Source organism: Ylistrum balloti, unplaced genomic scaffold (genome assembly GCF_031769215.1).
Source record: "Ylistrum balloti isolate Yb309-2 unplaced genomic scaffold, AGI_CSIRO_Ybal_v1 Utg370578, whole genome shotgun sequence".
Lineage (NCBI taxonomy): Eukaryota > Metazoa > Mollusca > Bivalvia > Pectinida > Pectinidae > Ylistrum > Ylistrum balloti.
This window is the reverse complement of record NW_026782360.1, coordinates 57,828-79,794: the sequence shown is the minus strand read 5'-3', so window position 1 is coordinate 79,794 and position 21,967 is coordinate 57,828. Positions and strand designations below refer to the sequence as shown.

Sequence of the window (21,967 nt, the reverse complement as noted above, 5' to 3'; positions counted from 1 at the left end):
TCCCAGCTTTAATGTACAAAACCTGAAATGACGTCATCAAGGAAATCACCTGTCATGTGAAAACAACACACCGGTGTAAAGTGTTTTACTGAGACTTTATTTAATCATTATCATTGTGGTATTCTGTGTGTGAATTTAGATCTCGGGCTGCTAACTGAATCAACGGGTACATGAGCGACCATACATGTACCGAGTCACACGACTTGATAGTGCTGGATAGTGATACTGAAAAGGAACTCGATGAAATGAGTCGATCGTTACCGCCTGATGTTACATTTGCCCCAAGTCGTTCTCCAACGAGAACTGGACGAGGAAACGAAGAGCATTCTCCGCTTTTAGCATCTAGGGTGGAACACGAGTATGGACTATTTGAGAACAATTTCCCAGATGATCCAGATTTTCAAGAGGTGATTCGAGTTGCGGAATCTGCCATTGAAGAAGGATTTCTGCCAGAAAGAATCTTCCAGGGATCAAGTGGAAGTTATTTTGTCAAAAATCAAGATGGGGTAAGAATAAGTTATTTGTAACAGTATAGATTAATGTAAAACGTTGCCTTTAAATGTTTGCGTGTTTGTTGACATTCCTTTTAAACTTGGCAGAAATCAGACGTTTTAAATGAACTAAAATAACAGGACTAATGTTTTAAAGCATTCCTCCTCATCCCTGTAGAGGTTGCTATCTGTGGTAACAATAACATATACATTTCATATTGAGCAAACTGTTGATACTGACACTGTCTTTTCAAACATTTATTATTAATGAGTGATAGTGGGGTAATAGTTAAACCATATATATGTGCATAAAAGGAATGAGTTAGTGTGGATTGTATATAGTGTGTTGAATACGTTTTTGCCACTCACCTCATGTAGCAAAGAGAGGTGGGCTTTCTCACCAGGGACCCAGGTTCAATTCCTATTGAGGGTCTTCGTAGAAATGTTTGTCACTGTTCTGTTATAATGGAACAAACAAAATCATGCATGTTGCGGTATTTAATCTCGGGTAGAGATTAAGGAAATCTCAAAAATAAAAAAAATACAAATTGTGTATAAGGAAAGAGTTGGTATGAATTGTACATACATGTATATGCTGATGGAGCATGGTTCTTTTGCTTTGGATTATTATACAAGAGAGTGGGTTTTTATTTATGATTATATGTCACCATTGTCCTCCAAGCAAGTTCTCTTCTGGAGCGGAGTATACTTGTCATCTTGATGACTCAAATTATCTGACTTGTATGCTGGCTTGTTTCACACGCACATACAGTGTTAATCATGATTACAAAGAGAACATATAATTACATTGATTGTGTAGCTTCTTCCCACAAGCTCCGTGTTACATCAACATGTGAAATATTTATGTGACAATCAACCTGATGATGTATAGACTTTTTATGAGTATTCAGGTTTTTCCCATATACGGCCATATGCAAGTATGATTGTCCATACTACCATAAGTTTGAGTGAGAATTAATTAATAGTGATTAGTTGTTGTGAAATTGATAAAATTCTGGTGTAATTGTATTTACGTTCATTATCATGTGCTAACGTTTTTATCAACACTTACAATCATAATCTAGGCATTTAGAGTTGTGATTTTTTTCCATACACAACACAATATTTAATGTACTTTATCTTAGATTTGAAATTTTGATTGTGCCAGGTTGTTTATTTAGACCCACTATAAGTAAGGTAAAGCAATACATTTAACTGGGTCATATCGAATATAAATCAATACATGTATAATATAACACTGACAGCTTTATTTTGTGTGGTGTAAGAAGTTGCTGTACATTATAAGGAGAATTCAGGAATGGATACTGCTGTTGTGATTTTCATGATTTTAAAGCATTGTAGGCTGATAATGTATTTATACTTTTACTTGTTATTTGGAATATATATAGCTGGTAACACATGTATGTTTTAATAATGATTTTGAAAGTTTGGAAAATGTAAGTTTATGACCAGATGTGTATACAATGCTTCATTTATTTTTTATGATTAAAAAAAGTTCTGAATAAGAAAGAAACGTCTTAGTTTGCTATAGTCTGATCTGATCGGGATACATCCTGATATGGTTACTTGATGTTAACCTATCTGATGTACAATTTGCTTGAGGCACGGTTTGACATATCGTGGTTCCTGTATGTCAGACTGCTATACACTGTGTGTACTATAAACCTGTATTATAAGGTATTACAAGCCGATTCCTACCTGCATACTCAATATCCATCAAAATACCAAGGGATATTATGAAAATTGAAGAAAATCTTGTTTCAAAATTTTTAAAGAATGTGGATTATAAAGTTTTCAGAAATCATGCTAATAACTTTAAAAAAAAATTAACAACTGGCTTTAAAAACAAAAGTGTTTTATATTAGTAACAAAAAAAAGTTAAAAAGTCACAAGAATTAACTGAATTTCAATGTTTGATATATGGCAGCATATATATATATATATGCATTTATCTGCCAAAATGTTAGTTGCCTTGCTACCTTTAGATCTGGTGTTTCAATTCATGAAGACTTAAGCATTGTTAGAGCCAAATGATATCCAAATGCAAGATGACTATATATCTGTGGGCCATTAGAAGCTGTTGTTGTAAGGAATACACTTATCCATCACACGGCTTCTGTAGAAGTCACCTAAGTAGGACATCCAGTCACACAGCACATGACTACACTGAATGGAGGGGGCATACCCGTCCATAGCAATATCCGTTAGTCCAACAGAAAAATATCTCAATGAAAAGTGACCATCATTCTTTTTATTGTACTTTTTAGAAAAAAACTGAACCATTGAAAAAAACTACTTTTACAACATAGTAAAATTTTCAAGGACTTTGTTCAAAATTTATAGTCTGGTTATTAAGATACAGTGGACCATTTTCCCCCTAACCTGTCATTGTAAACTGTTGTCATTTTCAATAGAGAAGAAATCATAGTAAACTGTTGTCATTTTCATATAGAGAAGGAATCATAGCAGAGAGTTGTCATGTTGTTTAGCTGTTATAAACAGCTGTGATCAAAATGAAAGATGATACATGTAAATCCATATATATTTCCAACTGTTGTTTAGCGATTTTCTCCTTAATGCTGAACAATCGTATTTTCCACAGCTGCCAGTAGAAATGTTAAGTCCAGTAAGTCTAATCAATCTGTATCTAATAAGCACTGAACCAGAAGTATATCTTACAAGTCGTATCATACTGCAAGTTCTGTGGACACGGTGTTGTCTGCCTGGTATATCAGTGTTCATTCTCTTACAGGGTAGGTAGTTATGACCAGATCATAAGTGGAAGCTTCAAGTGTGTTCTTTATGTTCATAAAAATAATTACAAGTGTATGCTGTGTAACCCTGGACTTAATTACCAAATTGTATACTAATAACAGGTGTAAAATGAGTAAAAGATAAAGATGTTTTATAACCAAGTCTCACCCACACCACACCCCTATAATCAATAATCATCAATTACAGGTGTATAACTTCTATCATCAATTACAGGTATATAACTTCTATCATCAATTACAGGTGTATAACCCCTATAATCAATACTATGTATAACTTTTATAATCAGTTACAGGTGTGTAACTTTTTTTAAAAATCAGTTACAGGCATTTAACCTCTATTATCAATTACAGGTGTTTGACCTCCATAATCAATTACAGATATATAACCCCTGAAATCAATTGCAGGTAACCCCTTTAAGCCAAATACAGAAGGGGGACAGTGGAGGTTGTCATAGACGGTATAAATAGTGGGTATAAGTACCCAGTATATAGATTCCTGTGTATGTCATACATTGTATTGAATGGTTTGTATAAAAAATACATAGAACAAACAAACATTCTCACATGTGTAAATTTTGAAATTCTATTTTTATGTTGGATATATGGATATTTCCTAAAAAAAAAACCAAAAAAACAAAAAAAAAAAACTATGCGTGGCCAAATTGAAAGTTTTTCTTTTTTTATGACATTAGTATTGCTTTTTCTAAACTACAGTAAATTGTATTTATATCATTTCAGGGGAGAAAATGCAGTTCTCTTCTTACTCATTCACACTTACCTTGTTTTAAACAGAATTTGGTTATTAACATTTTAGTTAAAACTTAAAAAGTTTATTTTTTCTCTAGTCTTTTCACATATAGTACACTTAAAAAGCAATTAATAAAGATTGATTAAATCATAAAAAAAACACCTTTTGATGTTTTTAGTTATTGAATATTTATTTATATATGTATTGAAGTATTTATATAATAATGATAATTCTTATGTTAATTACCATGGCTACTAAACAACAATTGATCCGAGTACATCTGACTAAAGGAGATTATCTGACCATACAGGGACATTGTACTTGCCATATTTGATGTCCAATTTATGTGTCAGTTGCTTTTTGTTCTATAGTTATATTGGTTGTTTGTGATGTATGTCAATAGTTTACTTCTTTTTTCTTGCTCCATCACTGAATTTGATTCATTAAAAAAACAAGCCAATTTTTTTTATCTTCAACGAAATTTCCTTAATACAAAAACACAATTATGGGGAAATAACTTTTTAGGTTTGAAATCACGTTAAAACATCATCTGCTTCCTGGCTTGTAGTTACAAAATGGCAGCGTTGTTGTAGAATAGGTAGTGAATCTGCAACAAGTGTCTGTTGATCACAGGTATTTTCGGTTCATAAAACTAAAAATTGTGTTGTATAACCTTACCAATGATTTCCATGGGGCCTGCATCAATGACAAGGTTTGTTATTCTCAAAATGAAGGCATAATTCAGATAGAAGATACAAACTGTGAAATAGCGTGGACAAGGTAACCGGTTTCCACTCAAGAGTTCAGAGTTCAGTGGGATATTTCCTAGCACACAGTTTTATGTACATATATTGTTTATTAAAAGTAAATTGTTTCCCTGTGATCACTGTATTGTATGTCACAGATTCACAGGACCCCAATTTTGTACAGTTATAAATAAATACTTAGCTTAGGTTAAATATGTGTTTATATGCCTATAATACTAATATTTATGTTACTGATTGTAGCCACTCTACAACTGATATGAGTACATCTTGACTAAATTTGATAATGTGACCACAGGGGACAATGCACAAGATTTATTTGCCAAAATATATGCTATTTAAATACCTATCCGTGCTGTCTGGAGTTATCTCTTAAAGTCTTGATGATGAGTTGATTATGATCAATATTACCAGAATATGCTATTAAACACTTTAAATGGATATTGTCATCAGTTCCGTATGTATATTAAAAGATGGTGGTTGATTAAATGGTGTAAGAAAGACAATATACTGGTAACCTCAGTTCTTAAAATGTGCATGGACCTTGAAGTTACTGGCATGGTAGGGGAGACATCAGGAGGGTTGTGAATACTTTTCCATTCTATTTAAAAAAAAAAGTATTGATATTTAGCCAATACAAACAATAAAGCAAACAGGTAATAAGTTTTGTTTTTTTCTGAATCTTGTAATGAACACCGGCGATAGGTACAGCAACACTTCAAAAACAGAAATGAAATAATTAGTTGTTGGCTTATAAAAATAAACAGAGACATCATGCCACGGAAAGTTTAAATCACATGAAAAAAAAATTAAGATATTGCAAGCATGAAACTACTTCAGTATCACATGATACATGTACTTTGCAAAGTTTTGAGAAAATCACTCAAGGGGTTGTTGAACTCCAGGGACACTTCTGGTGTCAAGGCCATGTGTGTGTGTGGGAACACAGATGTGAGTGTGTACACACATTTACTTACAGTTTATTCGAGTTACTTCCCTTTATATGTGTTCTGCTCAGTATTTTGATAAGACTAAAAATAGATGTTGGTTGGAAGGAAATGTACACGTCAAAAGTTGGTTGTACTGATATACCAAAGAGACTTAGAAATACTGATCAAACATCATGTGACTTTCAGGAAATGTCACTGAGCATGTGTACTATACTTCTCAACATGGATTTATATGTTGCCAGCTAGAGACTACAGTTCATGGGTTTGATTTATTTAGATTTTATAAAGTTTACAGGGTCAAACTTTAAATGCCTGACACATGTTTGGTTTTAGACTTAGGTCTATATGGCAATATGTGTAATGGTTTAATGGTTATATTCAGCTGTTTTCCTATTGTTGTATGTGTTGAATGTGTTTATACAGGTAGGCCTTTTAATTCACACACGTGTATGGGTAACAGCACAACTTTATAGTTTTGACAGTTGTTGCATTGTGTCTTGTTTGACTTCAAACATATGTAGACATCGTGTACATGTAAGGTGACATAAGTATAAAATGTCTATTTTTTTAAATACTTTCCATTCAAATTAATACTTATTATTGTTCAAATTATGTTTTTTCCTGAAATTTGAAGTCGAGTTTTGTTCTAGAATTTTGGCTGTCTAATCTTTCCTGTAGGCATGAGAGGTTCTTTGTCTTAGAACATGCATTGATAATGTATACACGTCCTATTTATACAGAACAGGATATTCACAGGAAACAACGTACACACTCATCCTACATTGAATCAAGTGCAGATCCTGAAAGGATTGTCCTCTTGATTTAGTGTGAGTTAAGCAACTTTCAGTGATTGTCTGTGATTATGTTACATTTTTTGTCATCACTTGTCATTGTTGTACCTTAGTTTTTACTTAGATAATTAGCTATAAGACAGACACTGTGGCCATGTCAGAATAATTGTTTTAACAGATGTCAAACAGATAAGCTGTAAGATGGGTTCAGAATTCCATTTTATGTTGTTGGTAGAAATCAGTGACTGAACACCTGGTTACATGGTCTATTAGTTGAGATCACTGTGACTGAACTCCAGGTTACCTGGTTTGTTTGTGGAGATCACTGTGACTGAACTCCTGGTTACCTGGTCTGTTAGTGGAGATCACTGTGACCGAACCCCTGGTTACCTGGTCTGTTAGTGGAGATCACTGTGATGAACTCCTGGTTAACTGGTCTGTTAGTGGAGATCACTGTGACTGAACCCCTGGTTATCTGGTCTGTTAGTTGAGATCACCGTGACTGAACTCCTGGTTACCCTGTCTATTAGTGGAGATCACTGTGACCGAACCCCTGGTTACCTGGTCTGTTAGTGGAGATCACGGTGATGAATTCCTGGTTAACTAGTCTGTTAGTGGAGATCACTGTGACTGAACCCCTGGTTACCTGGTCTGTTAGTGGAGATCACTGAGACTGAACTCCTGGTTACCCTGTCTATTAGTGGAGATCAATGTGACTGAAATCCTGGTTACCTGGTCTGTTAGTGGAGATCACTGTGACTGAACCCCTGATTACCTAGTCTATTAGTTGAGATCATTCTGACTGAACTCCTGGTTACCTGGTCTGTTAGTGGAGATCACCGTGACTGAACTCCTGGTTACCTGGTCTATCAGTGGAGATCACTGTGACTGAACCCCTGGTTACCTGGTCTGTTAGTGAAGATCACTGTGACTGAACTCCTGGTTACCTTGTCTATTAGTGGAGATCACTGTGACTGAAATCCTGGTTACCTGGTCTAGTAGTGGAGATCATTATAACTGAACTCCTGGTTAACTGGTCTGTTAGTGGAGATCACTGTGACTGAACCCCTGGTTATCTGGTCTGTTAGTGGAGATCACTGTGACTGAACCCCTGGTTACCTAGTCTATTAGTGGACATCACTATAACTGTACTCCAGGTTACCTGGTCTGTTAGTGGAGATCACCGTGACTGAACTCCTGGTTACCTGGTGTATCAGTGGAGATCACTGTGACTGAACCCCTGGTTACCTGGTTCAACTATGGGAACGATGACTGAACTGAATAATTGTCCCTTTGTATGAGAGGTATTCATGATGACTGGCCCAATTTTAAATATCAGTTATCATCTAGATTGTTCATAGTTTAAAAAAAAATTCAGTTTGTCCAGAAACTTAAATTACCTTGCTTTAAGGTTGTTAGCAAAAGTACTTTATCTGAATGCTGAAGTTTTGAACGTGAAATTTGAAAAAAAGTTAATAACTATGAATATTTGATTGGTCATTATTCAAATCTATTGGATTGAAGTGAAAGTGATTTATAACATAAAAGCAGCCCGTATGTTGAAACTTTGTTAGATAAATCAATGTGTAGTACCATGACATTCCTGTAATAAGTGAAAGTATCACATGGCTACCGAACAGGTGGTTTGTAGTGAGTCATGATTCCTCAACATGTTACAATACATATTATTGACAGTTAATGCTCTGCAACCAACATGATAAACCTGGATTTCTCATTGTAGCTGATACTGATATGTACAGGCACTATATGTCACAAACAGATTGTCCTACACTTACAACAAATGGACAGTCTAACATTGTCGTCTTTCACCGACCACTTCCTCAGGACATGAACTGTGATCAGCAGTCTTTAATTTACATTCAATTGAGTGTCTGCACAGACATTATCAGTACAATCAGTAGATAGAAAGTGGATAATGTAATGGACTGAAGTCTACTCAATTTTATTGCCAATACATGCAGTGAGTTTCAGTCCTGAAAGCTTTTGATGATGGAGTTTCCTTCTGAAGGATGTTTGGTGTTTCAGTTTTAGTCTTGGAAACATTGGAAACATTCAGTGTTGGAAATTTGATCTTGAGGGTATTCTTCATTTAAATTTCAGTCTTGTGGATGTCCTGTATTTGGATTTCAGTCTCAAGGATTTTTGATGTTGGAGTTTTGGTGTATCTTACTAAACTAGAGATAGATTAGCATGGTAGAAACAGTCATTTGTGATATACTCTGAAATGATCGTATAAAACTGAGAATTTACGTATAAAGTATTTACAGATTTTCTACAGGACATTTGTGATCAGAGTAACATTATGAAAGCCTTAAATAACAAAGAAGTGGTACAGAATTGAGATCTTGAACATATCACCAATACTTCATCACCACTCTGAAGTCATACCTATGAAGAGAGGCCTATACTGTGTGAAATGTTTGTAGACAAAAAGGCCCTGATTGTGTTTTCATCATGTAAGAAATAGGAGGCCCTGATCTTGTATACAGCATATATGCTGTTTAAGAGAACTGTGATTTCTTATAGACAACAATGGCTGCGAGTTTGGATAAAGTGAAAATAATAGCAAATGAAGAGACACAAGTTAGTGAAGGGTATGGGGCTTTGGAAGGACCCGACTACAGTCGGTATGAATCGGTGTATGGAAATGCATTCCCAAATGATATGGAGTTCGCCAACAGAATTTATGAGGGGGAGTTAGCAATCGACGCAGGAAAGACACCAACATTATGTGAAAAGGGCACAAGTGGTTGTTACTTTGTCCGCGACCGACAGGGAGTAAGTTGTTTCTGGCATGTTAATAGTAAATACTGTAACTCACGACTGTAATTCTAGTGCAAAATGTAGGGGCAGTCATCTACACCCTAATAGGGTGGTCATAATAGATGAACAGGATGTCTACAGTGTTCTGTATAGTATATTAACAGAATATAAGGGGACACCACTACACTGTACTGTGTGGTACCTGTATGGGATGTAAGGGGACACCACTACACTGTACTGTGTGGTACCTGTATGGGATGTAAGGGGACACCACTACACTGTACTATGTGGTACCCGTATGGGATTTAAGGGGACACCCCTATTTTATACTATGTTGTACCGTTACAGAATGCTCAAATTTTTTGCCCTGGTCAAAAAGGTTAAAAGATACATCATAATGAACTTTTCCCTTGGTAACATGAATGTCAATGTGATATATGAACTTGTTTATACTAAATAACACTGTGTCCATTTATCTCAAGAGTATTATCAATTTCATTTATATAAAATATTTCAAATTCGGTTATATTGTTGTAATGTTAATTGCATGGTTACATTGATGTACAAAATATTGTCATACTTGCATACCTACCATTTGATACATTATAAACTTTATAGTTTTATACAGTTACAGCTGGTCGTCCCTCATACATATGTTGTAGATATGCTGATGTATAAATCTGAATCAATAGATCGCCCACTCTCTCTACTGCTGTACTCTATAACCTACTTATGATGAAGCCTTGACGGCATATAAGTACATTTATTATGACTTATCTGATTTTGCGTAATGGTAATAACCATGTATATACATATTTCACTATCATGTCACTTATTGCCACTTAAAAGTGAGTGCTTGATGGTATTTTGTTTGGAAATTCAAAGTATTTGGAAATAGAACCCAACAAAACCCAACAAACTGCATATGCAATCAGCATTGGACAGCTGACTCACTGGAACTTTTGCACAAAATTGAATGTGAATTTCTTACTAATCAATCAATTAAAAAATTACCCTGACATACAAAATATTCCTTTTGGCTTTCCGTAGGAAATTAAAACGTACCAAAAAGTTACCAAAATCCATGTAAACTCCAGAAATATATACATGTATGTGCATTTATAATTTGAAACTTGTGATGCCGGAAACTTACTTGAGGAAGTAGATTTAATAAATCAGAATCAGATCACAGTTTTGAATTCCTTTTGATTTACTTTCTGGTTTAAAATGTAGAACATACTGAAACATGGAACTATGGTGTGGCATTTCAACTGACAAATATTAATATGTTCACAAATGTCTCTATTTTGAGAAATTAAATAAAAAAAAAAAAATTGAAAAATATAGTTTTAATGACTAAAGAATTAAAAAAGCATCATGTATTACTACACCAGTCCCATCCATGTATTTTTTTTTTTTTTGCTATTCCATGGAAAAGAGTACAAAATGTAAATAAAATCATTGATTTTGTTTTTTCTATATGATGGCATGATGTCTCGAAACCTGTTTAAGAATGACATTCTTTCATTTAACTTCATAACATACTTTGATCCTGTAATTTTCTATTGATTACTGGCAAGTTATTGATTATAAACATTAAACTTAATGGTCATACCATCCCTATATTAAAATAAACCATCTAAAAAACAAGCCCAAATAAAGCCATTTCATATGAAAATCATGGTTTGTGACAAATCTTGATCATCAGCTCTAATTGAAGATTAATCCCAAAATGTTATGATAAAAAAAAAATACACATGATACTTCTATATTTATCCAGCAATAAGCCCAGGCCTGGCCATAAGCCCTCTCATCTATATTGTTGTTATTGTTGAAAAGGAGAATGTTATTAAATTTTTTCTTTATAAACAATATGTTTTCTGACATGGGCTTCCTGCCCAGAAGTTTTCACACTACATCAGGTGACAGGGGCTTACTTGGGTGTGTTAGGTGGTACCTAAAGGATATTTACGGTAGTTTGCGTTGCTTTTATTGAATTTACCAGCTAGGATCAGCGTCACACATGCATGTATAAAAAATGTCTCCACTACTGAAGTATTCCACGATATCAAGTAATAGTGTTTACTTCCACTCATCATACTTCACTTTACTAGTTGTACTTTAAATGATTAACCTTTGGTTTGACTTTTCTATTTTCAGAAGACAATTGGAGTTTTTAAACCAAAAGACGAAGAGCCCTATGGGCAGTTAAACCCTAAATGGACAAAATGGATGCACAAACTTTGTTGTCCATGTTGTTTTGGACGAAGTTGCCTAGTACCAAATCAGGGATACTTATCTGAAGCAGGGGCTAGCTTAGTGGATCAGAAACTACAATTAAATATAGTTCCCAAAACAAAAGTAAGTAATTGTGATAATTTTTTAGGTCATCTGACCCGAAGGGTCCGATGACCTATAGTCATCATGCTTCGTCCGTCGTCGTCCGCCGTGCGTCGTGCGCCGTGCGCCGTCCGTAAACTTTTCATTCTAACGACTTCTTCTCAAATACTAGAAGGTCTAGGGGGCTAATACTTGGCACAGAGGATACTGGCATGGAGCTCTACCAAGTTTGTTCAAATGAATGACCTTGACCCACTTTAAAGGTCACAGGGGTCAAATATGTTAAAATCTTTAAACAACTTCTTCTCATTAACCAAAAGGCTCAGAGTGTAGATATTGGGCCTGTGACATGCTGGGATGAAGGACTACCAAGTTTGTTCAAATGAATGACCTTGACTCACTTTAAAGGTCACAGGGGTCAAATATGTTAAAATCTTTAAACAACTTCTTCTCAATAACCAAAAGGCTCAGATTGCTGATATTGTGCCTGTGGCATGCTGGGATGAAGGGCTATCAAGTTTGTTTAAATGAATGACCTTGAACAACTTTCAAGGTCACAGGGGTCAAATATGTCAAAATCTTTAAATAACTTCTTCTCAAATACTAGAAGGCCTAGGGGGCTAATACTTGGCCCATAGCATGCTGGCATGGAGCCCTACAAAGTTTGTTCAAATGAATGACCTTGACTCACTTTAAAGGTCACAGGGGTCAAATATGTTAAAATCTTTAAACAACTTCATCTCAATAAGCAAAAGTCTATGAGTGCCGATATTGGGTCTGTAGCATGCTGGGAGGAAAGGCTACCAAGTTTATTTAAATGAATGACCTTGAACAACTTTCAAGGTCGCAGGGGTCAAATATGTCAAAATCTTTAAATAACTTCTTCTCAAATACTAGAAGGCCTAGGGGGCTAATACTTGGCCCATAGCATGCTGGCATGGAGCCCTACAAAGTTTGTTCAAATGAATGACCTTGGCCCACTTTCAAGGTCACAGGGGTCAAATATGTTAAAATATACAAAGGACTTCATCTCAATAAGCAAAAGTCTATGAGTGCCGATATTGGGTCTGTAGCATGCTGGGAGGAAAGGCTACCAAGTTTATTCAAATGAATGACCTCAACCCACTTTCAAGGTCACAGGGGTCAAATATGTTAAAATATACAAACGACTTCTTCTCAACAAGCAAAAGTCCATGAGTGCTGATATTGGGCCTGTAAGATGCTTGGAGGAGAGGCTACCAAGTTTGTTCAAATGAATGACCTCAACCCACTTTCTAGGTTTGGCTTGCTTTTTGTCAGATGACCGTTAAGGCCCATGGGCCTCTTGTTTTATTTCTATGACTGTAACATGTTCTGACTGTAGCTAGAACTCAATGTCCCAGGTCTATTGTCTAGGTAACTTACTTGATACGAAGAAAGTTCTGTAGCTAGAACTCAATGTCACAGGTCTATTGTCTAGGTAACTTACTTGATACCAAGAAAGTTCTGTAGCTAGAACTCAATGTCCCAGGTCTATTGTCTAGGTAACATACTTTATACCAAGTTCTGTAGCTAGAACTCAATGTCACAGGTCTATTGTCAAGGTAACTTACTTTATACCAAGTTCTGTAGCTAGAACTCAATGCCACAGGTCTATTGTCTAGGTAAATTTCTTGGTTCCAGAAAAATTCTTCAGCTGCAGAGAGTGTTGTAGGTTTAATGTTAAGTTAAGAAAATGATGCCAGAAAGTTGGTTGGTTAGGACTAAGTATTGTAATATTTAGTGTCTTGGTACAAGAAGAAATAGATAGCAGTATTGTAACGTTTAGTGTCTTAGTACAGGAATTGATACCAGTATTGTAACATTTAGTGTCTTAGTACAGGAATTGATACCAGTATTGTAACATTTAGTGTCTTAGTACCGGAATTGATACCAGTATTGTAACATTTAGTGTCTTAGTACCGGAATTGATAGCAGTATTGTAACATTTAGTGTCTTAGTACAGGAATTGATACCAGTATTGTAACGTTTAGTGTCTTAGTACAGGAATCAATACCAGTATTGTAACGTTTAGTGTCATAGTACAGAAATTTACACCAGAAAAGTTCCTCAGCTAGAACACAGTGTTGCAGGTCCAGTGTCATGTAAAAGGGTTTGTCGCCAGTTAATATCTTGGCCACAGACACAGTAATGCAAGTCCAGTGTCTCAGTATAGAACTTTATACCAAAAAAGATCCTCAATGTTTCAGGACTAGTGACTCAGTACAATACTTGATACCTAAAACCTCCTTGTCAGATTTCCTGGAAAACATATATATATGTTCCTACTATCAGAAGTGAGATTTGGTATTGTTTCATCAGCTGGATTTGGGTTTCTAGTCTACAAGTCTAAGATCAAGGTTACTGTAAAGGTCAAGGATACTTGAAATGAGAAAATTGCTTCCTGGATCAAAGTCATACTTCCTGATGGTTCATAATAGAAAATTTGGATTATTTTTCATGTCTAAAGGTCATTGTCTATATGTATATGTCCCATTGGTGGCAGAAGAATATCTGTCATACAAAACTGCATCTGTTATTTCATAATCACCAATTCAGTTAGAGCAGGCTACTTGTCTACCCAAAGGAATTTTTCATTATCACTCATACTCAGAAATACAGCACCTGGAACAAGAAATACAGTACAAACTTAAGTAATTGTATAACTCATTTTCCCGTACTGCTTTAGAGACTAGTACATCAACATTAATTTACAGAGGAATCCTGATATAACAATGAGTACTTTTGTCTGTATATATCTGTATTACAACAAAAGAGGAAGACTGTGTAATGTCTGATATAAATAATATATATATTGGACTAAACTGATACAGTTATGGTTTTAATAATGTTGTATATTTCTATTTTACAGGTAGTAAAATTAGCCAGTGATACATTTAATTACAATGCTATAGACAGAGCAAAATCTAGAACAAAGAAAAATATTCTGGAGAAACTGCCAAATGTGGGAAGACATTTTCACAGAATAGGCTTACCACCAAAGGTAAATTTTATGCATAGCACTGATTTATCTAATTCAGAAATAATTATCGTCAATCTTTATTCCTCAATAATGAAAGAATAAATATTTACATAAGTTACCAAATATATTTTGGAATCCCCATGAAATGATAAAACATGTACAATATTTGCCTATGTTTTGATATAATAGTACAGATTTGAAAGAATTAAGATAGGAGTTAAGACTTGTTTCCCCAATTTTATATAAAGCTTGATTTTCCACCCCAAAGATATGTATGTATTTACATTTTTTATTATTTTCACTGATAAAAACATTCTTTCAACTAACATTTTACACCAGTAAAGCAGTATTACCTACTGATTGCTTGCTCCAGTTTTGATAAGTGCACTGATTTGAAATAAGAACTGGTATGTAGGGTTTCACACCGTAATCAATAAATGAAACAGTTCCTAGTTTGCTGTCATCCTTACATTGGAACTAACTTTAATTTGATATGCAAATTTGATGATGAAGTTTCATTTCTTTAAATATCTTCTGCAAACAGACAGGATCATTCCAGTTTTTTGTCAACAACTATAAAGATGCAGATTTCTGGTTACGGAAGTTTGACAGTGAGGATTTACCTATCTCTACAGCAACACGACTTCAGCACTTATTTGAACGACTTGTAGTACTAGATTATATAATCAGAAATACTGGTGAGTTGTAATCACAGATTTACATATGTTTTATATTATCCTATAAAGATAATGGACTACTAAAGGGTTTTAAGTCTCCCCTATGTCCATTCTTCCTGTTATATTTTTAAAGGGTTATATTTCTATCCCAACAGAATCAATGTCAGATTCTTAGGGTGTGAAATTGTGTTTCCCCATGTATATCCTTCCTGTTTTGTTTATAGCCCCCTGCAACAAAGTTAAGAGGTGGGGGTGGGGGGAGGTGATATACTGGAAAAAGTTTTTCTGTCTGTCCGTCTGTCTGTCTGTTCCCAAAAATTTTGTCTGGAAAAATCTCTCAAAACTACTGGATACTGGAGACTACACAGGAATGTTGGGGACCATGTTTAGATGTGCATGGAACTCTTTTTAAGCAAAAAATGTGTAGTTGTCTCGGCAACGTGTCAATAAAAAAAATTTGAATTTTTATAGAATGTTTTGTGAGGACAACTCCACTTAACTACTGTAGTGGGTTAATTTTAATGAAATGACATATACTAATGAGAGTAACCATGTAGAGATGTGTATGCAACTATTTTTCCCAAAAAACATTTGGTTGCCATAGCAACTGTACTATAAAGTTGTATTTTGCAAATGACAGGGATCAAGGGTGTATTAGTAAGCCATTGGCTTACAAACTAGTTTTAAAGGGTTAAAATTCTTCCCAAACAGAGACAATGTCAAATTCTTGGGGAAAAATTATCAGTGTTATCCCATGTCCATCTTTCCTGTTGTGTTGTGCAACTTCACATAAGAATCTATGTCATATCTTGTGAATAAGAACCTCTCAAAAGATTTGGTTCAAATTTAATCAATGTTATCACAACATTAAGTTATCTTTATCTTCATATCAAAGTGGCCATAGGTCATGGGTAAAAGTCAAAGGTCACATTTTACAACTTTTTTACATTCTTATAACAACAAAACTTGTTAGCTAGGGTCTTCCTTCACCAATACATAGAGACCTTGTACTTTTGCTAATAAAGATTTAAATTGACCACTCTTTTCCATATCTATTTTAGGTTCACCAAATATATACTGGATTTGATTTACGCTGAATTGTATAAAAACCAATTCCAACAAAAATGTTCATTTTTGTTTCAGACAGAGGGAACGATAACTGGCTTATACGATATGAGCCTGCCTCATCACATGGGCAATCAGAGGAGGTAATGCTTCATTATCTGTCACCAAAATCCTGTACAGTGTATAAAGAAAAATGTGTCTTTAAAGTGATTTAATTGATTAATGCCAGTGAAATTTGTTGAATACAAAAAATTAATTTCTTCAAGCATTTATATAGTTTGTTACTGAAATTATCTATAGCTTATGTAGTGTGTGGTTAGTTTTACCTCTTATTATTCCATGCACAACTGATGAACATTTCACCACTAAGTTTTCAGAATTACTTATTCAGGGGTTAAATTAAGACAACAATCTAATTTTACCATAGTATTTCAGCTGAGGGATTATATTGAGGGAACAATCTTATTTTACTATAATACACTATTTTAGCTTAAGAAATGGAGTTGTAAGAATATTCATGATCTTGTTGCTGATGATGTTTAACTCTATTTATTTTTGACAGGAAAGTGAATGGAACTTTGTAGATAACCCAGTCATATCTATTGCTGCAATAGATAATGGATTAGCATTCCCATTTAAACACCCAGATGAGTGGCGAGCGTGTAAGTTTTCCATGGTCTTCATGCTACAGGGTTCAGATCTCACAGGATTTTGGCTGCAGTAACTTGTTCAGAACACGGAAAAGAATTAAGAAAATGGATATTGTTAAAAAGATCATTTCACTATTTCATATCAAATTAATTACAGTACTATAAGCACACTTTCTTTTGCAGCTACTAACTGCCACAATTTTTGTGATATAATAATATATTTTGGGGAACTCTGAGCCACCATCGTTAAATTCAAAGTGCATGGTCTTCATTTATAAATCCAGTAATTAGGAGCCCCTTATCTAGTCACAAAGTCATCATGCTTATCAAAGGATGCTTGAGGGACACAGGTCAGTTACAAAGTGACCGGAATGACTTTTGACACATTAATAGCAGCTGATAAAACCCCAGAGAAATTGACTTTCAAATTCATAAGATGCCTCATGGTTTTTGTTTAGATAGCAAGTTGAAAGTTAATCACAGTTATATAAAAGCTTGTATGGCTTCATATAATGGTGAGCCAGTCATAGAATTCAAACACTCTTCAGATCTCCATATGTTTGTCTCATCTACCAAACATAAAAACTCCTCTGAATCAAACACTCATTGGAATGAATAACTGAAATTAACCATATTTATGAAACACATTAGAACTGTATGAAACACATTAGAACTGTATTTAGGATAAACTGCACATCAGGTAAATAGTCATTTTTATAAAACACTAGATGTTAACAAGGAAAATTGGTCTCTGTCATCTATGTTTTACTGCAATCGATTTTGTTGGTTTTGCTTAAATCACAAAATTCACCGAAGTAAAATTTGCACAAAAGAAAGTAGGTTTACAGTACTTTAGTGAGATTTAAGGGATTACAAGTGATTACAATAAACATATTCTTGTTCTGTATTGTATTTTGAGACATATTATTCAGGAGCAGGTGTTCAGTGATAGATAGTAATTAGCCTGATTCTCTAACTCTGAATAAACGCATGATCTCTTTCTGTTGCTTGAATTCCATCCAGTGTTGAACCATCAAGTCAGTATATGATTCTGCAGTGTTAACACAATCCTTACAAACATACCTCAATCCATCATTATAATGTTTAACTGTGAAGCTTTTTCATTAAAGTATAAGTTCAGCCTCAAGACAGTTCAATGATTAATTTAGCCCAACTTTTTTGTTGTAGATCCCTACCACTGGGCGTGGCTTCCTCAGGCAAAAGTACCCTTTTCTGACGAGATCCGAGACCTTGTCCTACCCCAGTTATCAGACATGAACTTTGTCCAGGACCTGTGTGATGACCTCTGGGAACTGTTTAAGGTTATTTGAATTCTTATGTAGTATGACTCTTAATTAACACACTGAAAAATATGTGATCCTGAATTTACTCATGGATTAGGAAGTTATCTTATTTTCTATGTACTTGTGTTTCAGACTGACAAAGGCTTTGATAAAAGGACTTTTGAGTGTCAGATGTCTGTGATGAGAGGCCAGGTAATTACTTGTATATCTCTTATCTATTATGTTTATATCTCTCACGAAAGCAAAGTACAGTGAATTTTACTCATAGGTTTCGCACTAATCTTTTTGGATATTAATTAGATTGCTTATAGATAAATTAGAAATGGTTTATTCTGATTGGTCAGTTGTTAACCTGGTTAATGATCGACAAAATTGCTATAGTTTGTACAAATTTATTTGTCTATTGTCATTATGAATTGATGTGGAATGAATCAGTAAAACTTTCATGTTTGTTACAGATACTTAATCTAACACAAGCCTTGAAGGACAAGAAATCCCCAGTTCAGCTAGTACAGATGCCTGTGGTGACAGTGGAACGTAACAGATCTGGCAGTGGACGCTCTCGCACAGAGAGCGAGACATTCACACAGAGTTTCTCCCATAGAGCACCATTTTTTTCATGGTGCTGAGACAGAATTCTCTGAAGGCAAACATTTGACACACAAATGATGATGACCCTTGTTAGACACCACTGGGGACTAAGATGATAGGTCCTGTGTAGGGATCACATTGTATGAAGGAGTTCCATCAAACACCCGAGTGATGAGGCTGTTTCTTTGATAAAGAGACACTACTAAATATGGAAGTGATTTATGTCTACCCAGACAATTCCACAATATCCATATACCTGATTGTCAACTTTTCAAGGCATAGACAAGCTACACATAGAACACCCAGTGGCCATAATTGTGTCTTTACATCCCAAACAGTCAAGTGACTGTTATGATCCGATGGCATCATAGAGCAAAGTGGTTAGCCAAGAATTTTACCATCTGCTTTGTGAAATACATTCTCTCAAGGGATAAGAGAAATATAATCATTCCATACCAGATGTAATGGATGGAAGATCTCAACGTTGATGGCATAATGAGACGTACGATAGATTGAACCAGTGAAGTATAGTCATCATCTCCAGAAGAAATCTGCAAAGTGTTGTGGAAACTTAATTCAAACCTTTGTCATAGTTTGACTGATAATAAAACAGTATTATCAAAATTTATATGTACACCTGGTCGACAAGGACAACGGAAATGGAGTTAAAATGATTGCCTGGTAAGGGTTTTGTGACACAGAGTTTATGAGATAGCATCAGAGTTATCTTTCCTTGTATATAACAAATACATATAAATTTTATCTTCTTAAGGCTCAACATGTCCTTCAGGATAACATATTGATAGTACCATACCTACATGTCCATGTTCGTTTGTTCAGTGTGTTCTGATGCTCTGTAACATGTGTCGTAACTGCTGACTATTTTATCATCCAACATTTATTTGTTAAGTCAGTCATTGTCAGGTACTGTGTAAAAAGTTATAAATCTTGTTCCATGTTATCAGACAGGTAGGTAGTTAAATGTTTGGATGATTTCATATAACAAATTGGTCTCCATGTATGTATTTGCTCAAACACAGACTGGCTTGGGAGATGCACATACATCTGTATTTGTGATGACTGAATTCTTAGGCTGGAGAAAACCATTATCAATATGATACTGTATAAATACAAATTTTTCAGTATCATTAGATTTATGATCTATCAACAACAATATTTCCAGAAACATTTGAAATTTCGTCTGTAATCCTTAACATGTGGAATGGAAATTTTACCTATGTTGTATTGTTGTCATGGATTTGTCATTAAATTAAAGGAAAAGTTTATTTCTATCTCTCCCCCCCCCACCCCCCCAAAAAAAAAAAAAAATTGTAATGTTTTCAATTATAAGAATTGTATGTAATCCTGTTTTATGTAGCTGTTAGGGTTTGGGTAGTGGACCATATTTTTTGTTTTTCTGAAGTATGATGCTAAAGCAGCTTCTAGTTGGATCACTAGATGGCTAATGTGTTGAATATAGAATATACCTATAGAGTGTTCATGAAATCATTTTTCTAGACTATATTTGTAAATCTCTGCATTGTTTTGTTGAGATAAGACAGAAATAAAACACCACACATTCATGTTTCCTCATTACCATAAATTATACTAAACAATAAAGCCAGTATATACCACATGTATATATAGCTTCCTTATGCCAATCATTGAAAAAATGGATGAAGAATGTGTGTGTTGAATGGCAATATTGTAAAAAAAGAAAATCTTTTTCTTTTTTAAATTTTCTAATGAAAAATGTTTCTGATGAAATTTTTTCAGATGGATTCTATAAATCAATCAGTTGCATACAATTTGAAATAATGCATTGATTGCTGCATAATTTTGATATTTGTATATGATTTAAATGTAAAATATGTGCAATGTATGAAATTATAAAATGAGATTGCTTGTTGCTTCAATGTCCATCTAGAGAATGCTAATTTAGCCATGTATGAAATAATTGTCAGAAATCTTTGGATGAAATCCATGTTGATTGATATGTTGTGTTTGTGACAATCCTTGCACAGACATCTACTTGTAGTTTTGATCATAATTTATCTTTGTTTTATCATTTAATCACTGACAAAGTAGTCGGGCCATAGATAATGTTATTATATTTGTGATTGAACAATTTCTTGCACATCATTATTGCCTAAAAAGTATGAATATCTTCTTGTTGGAAAACACCTTGAATGATCACTTGAAAAATGCATCTTGTATAATTCTAATTTTAAAGGGAAAATGGAATGAATGTGCCATAAGAATGATGTTCTAATACAAACAAAACATGTACCTGAATTACCGAACAGTGTATGGTTTTTATGTCCCCTCCGTTTTATGGGGAGCTTGTAGTATTACTGATGTCCAGCTGTTCCGTCCCGTCGCATTCTGAATCGCTGTCATATCTTACAAAACCCTCAACAGATTTGATTCATATTTACACCAGATTCTGGTTTACGTAAGAACAGAAACGGTTATGTGTAGTTATACACAATTTCTACTTTTCAACAACTTTCTATACATGCAGGTTAAAATCAAAATTATAGAATTTCTTGGTCATTTCTTGATATGTGATGTACCAGTGTCAACTGATGTGTTATTGTTGAAGCTGATTAAGTGTATGGTAGGTTTTTGTGTGCGGTTCAGTGTTTCCCGATGGATGAAACAGTTTTGTTGTGGTAGCAAAGCTACCTGATTTTCTCCCCTTTTAGTTGTTACAAAAGCTTCTCCTAAAAATGAGAAATAATCACTCTGAATACATTAAATGACATCTGGAGCAATAGCTCTGATAAGTTTGAAATTACCATATTTCCATTTGGTGTTTTGAAATTGAAACATGTACACATTGTACACCATACTTGTATAAATAGCTGGTTTTAGGTTTTCTATTAGCTTTGTAACGTTCATCAAATACTGTGATTGTACACAAAAACAGATCATGATTAATTCTGTTAAAAAGTTGTTTTATGGTTGTAGTCATATTGTCTGATGTTTCTAAAGTAACAGCGACATTGATTTA

At 34.5% G+C, this 21,967-nt stretch overlaps 1 protein-coding gene across 1 annotated transcript; it reads left to right on the top strand.

Moving 5' to 3' along the window:
• The first annotated feature begins 78 nt into the window (after positions 1–78).
• LOC132556565 (phosphatidylinositol 4-kinase type 2-alpha-like) lies at positions 79–20,747 on the top strand. Its single transcript, XM_060220977.1, has 9 exons — positions 79–506; positions 11,484–11,684; positions 14,554–14,685; positions 15,209–15,362; positions 16,485–16,549; positions 16,969–17,068; positions 18,245–18,378; positions 18,493–18,552; positions 18,819–20,747. The coding sequence occupies exons 1-9, from the start codon at positions 171–173 to the stop codon at positions 18,987–18,989; spliced, it is 1,353 nt and encodes a 450-aa protein (XP_060076960.1). The 5' UTR covers positions 79–170; the 3' UTR covers positions 18,990–20,747.
• Positions 20,748–21,967: the final 1,220 nt, after the last annotated feature.

Excerpts from the sequence above, each read along its gene's own strand:
- LOC132556565 (XM_060220977.1), top strand. The coding sequence starts at position 171 with ATGAGCGACCATACATGTACCGAGTCACACGACTTGATAGTGCTGGAT. Across the intron at positions 11,685-14,553 it reads ATATAGTTCCCAAAACAAAA|GTAGTAAAATTAGCCAGTGA; the intron begins GTAAGTAATTGT and ends TCTATTTTACAG. Across the intron at positions 15,363-16,484 it reads TTATATAATCAGAAATACTG|ACAGAGGGAACGATAACTGG; the intron begins GTGAGTTGTAAT and ends TTTTTGTTTCAG.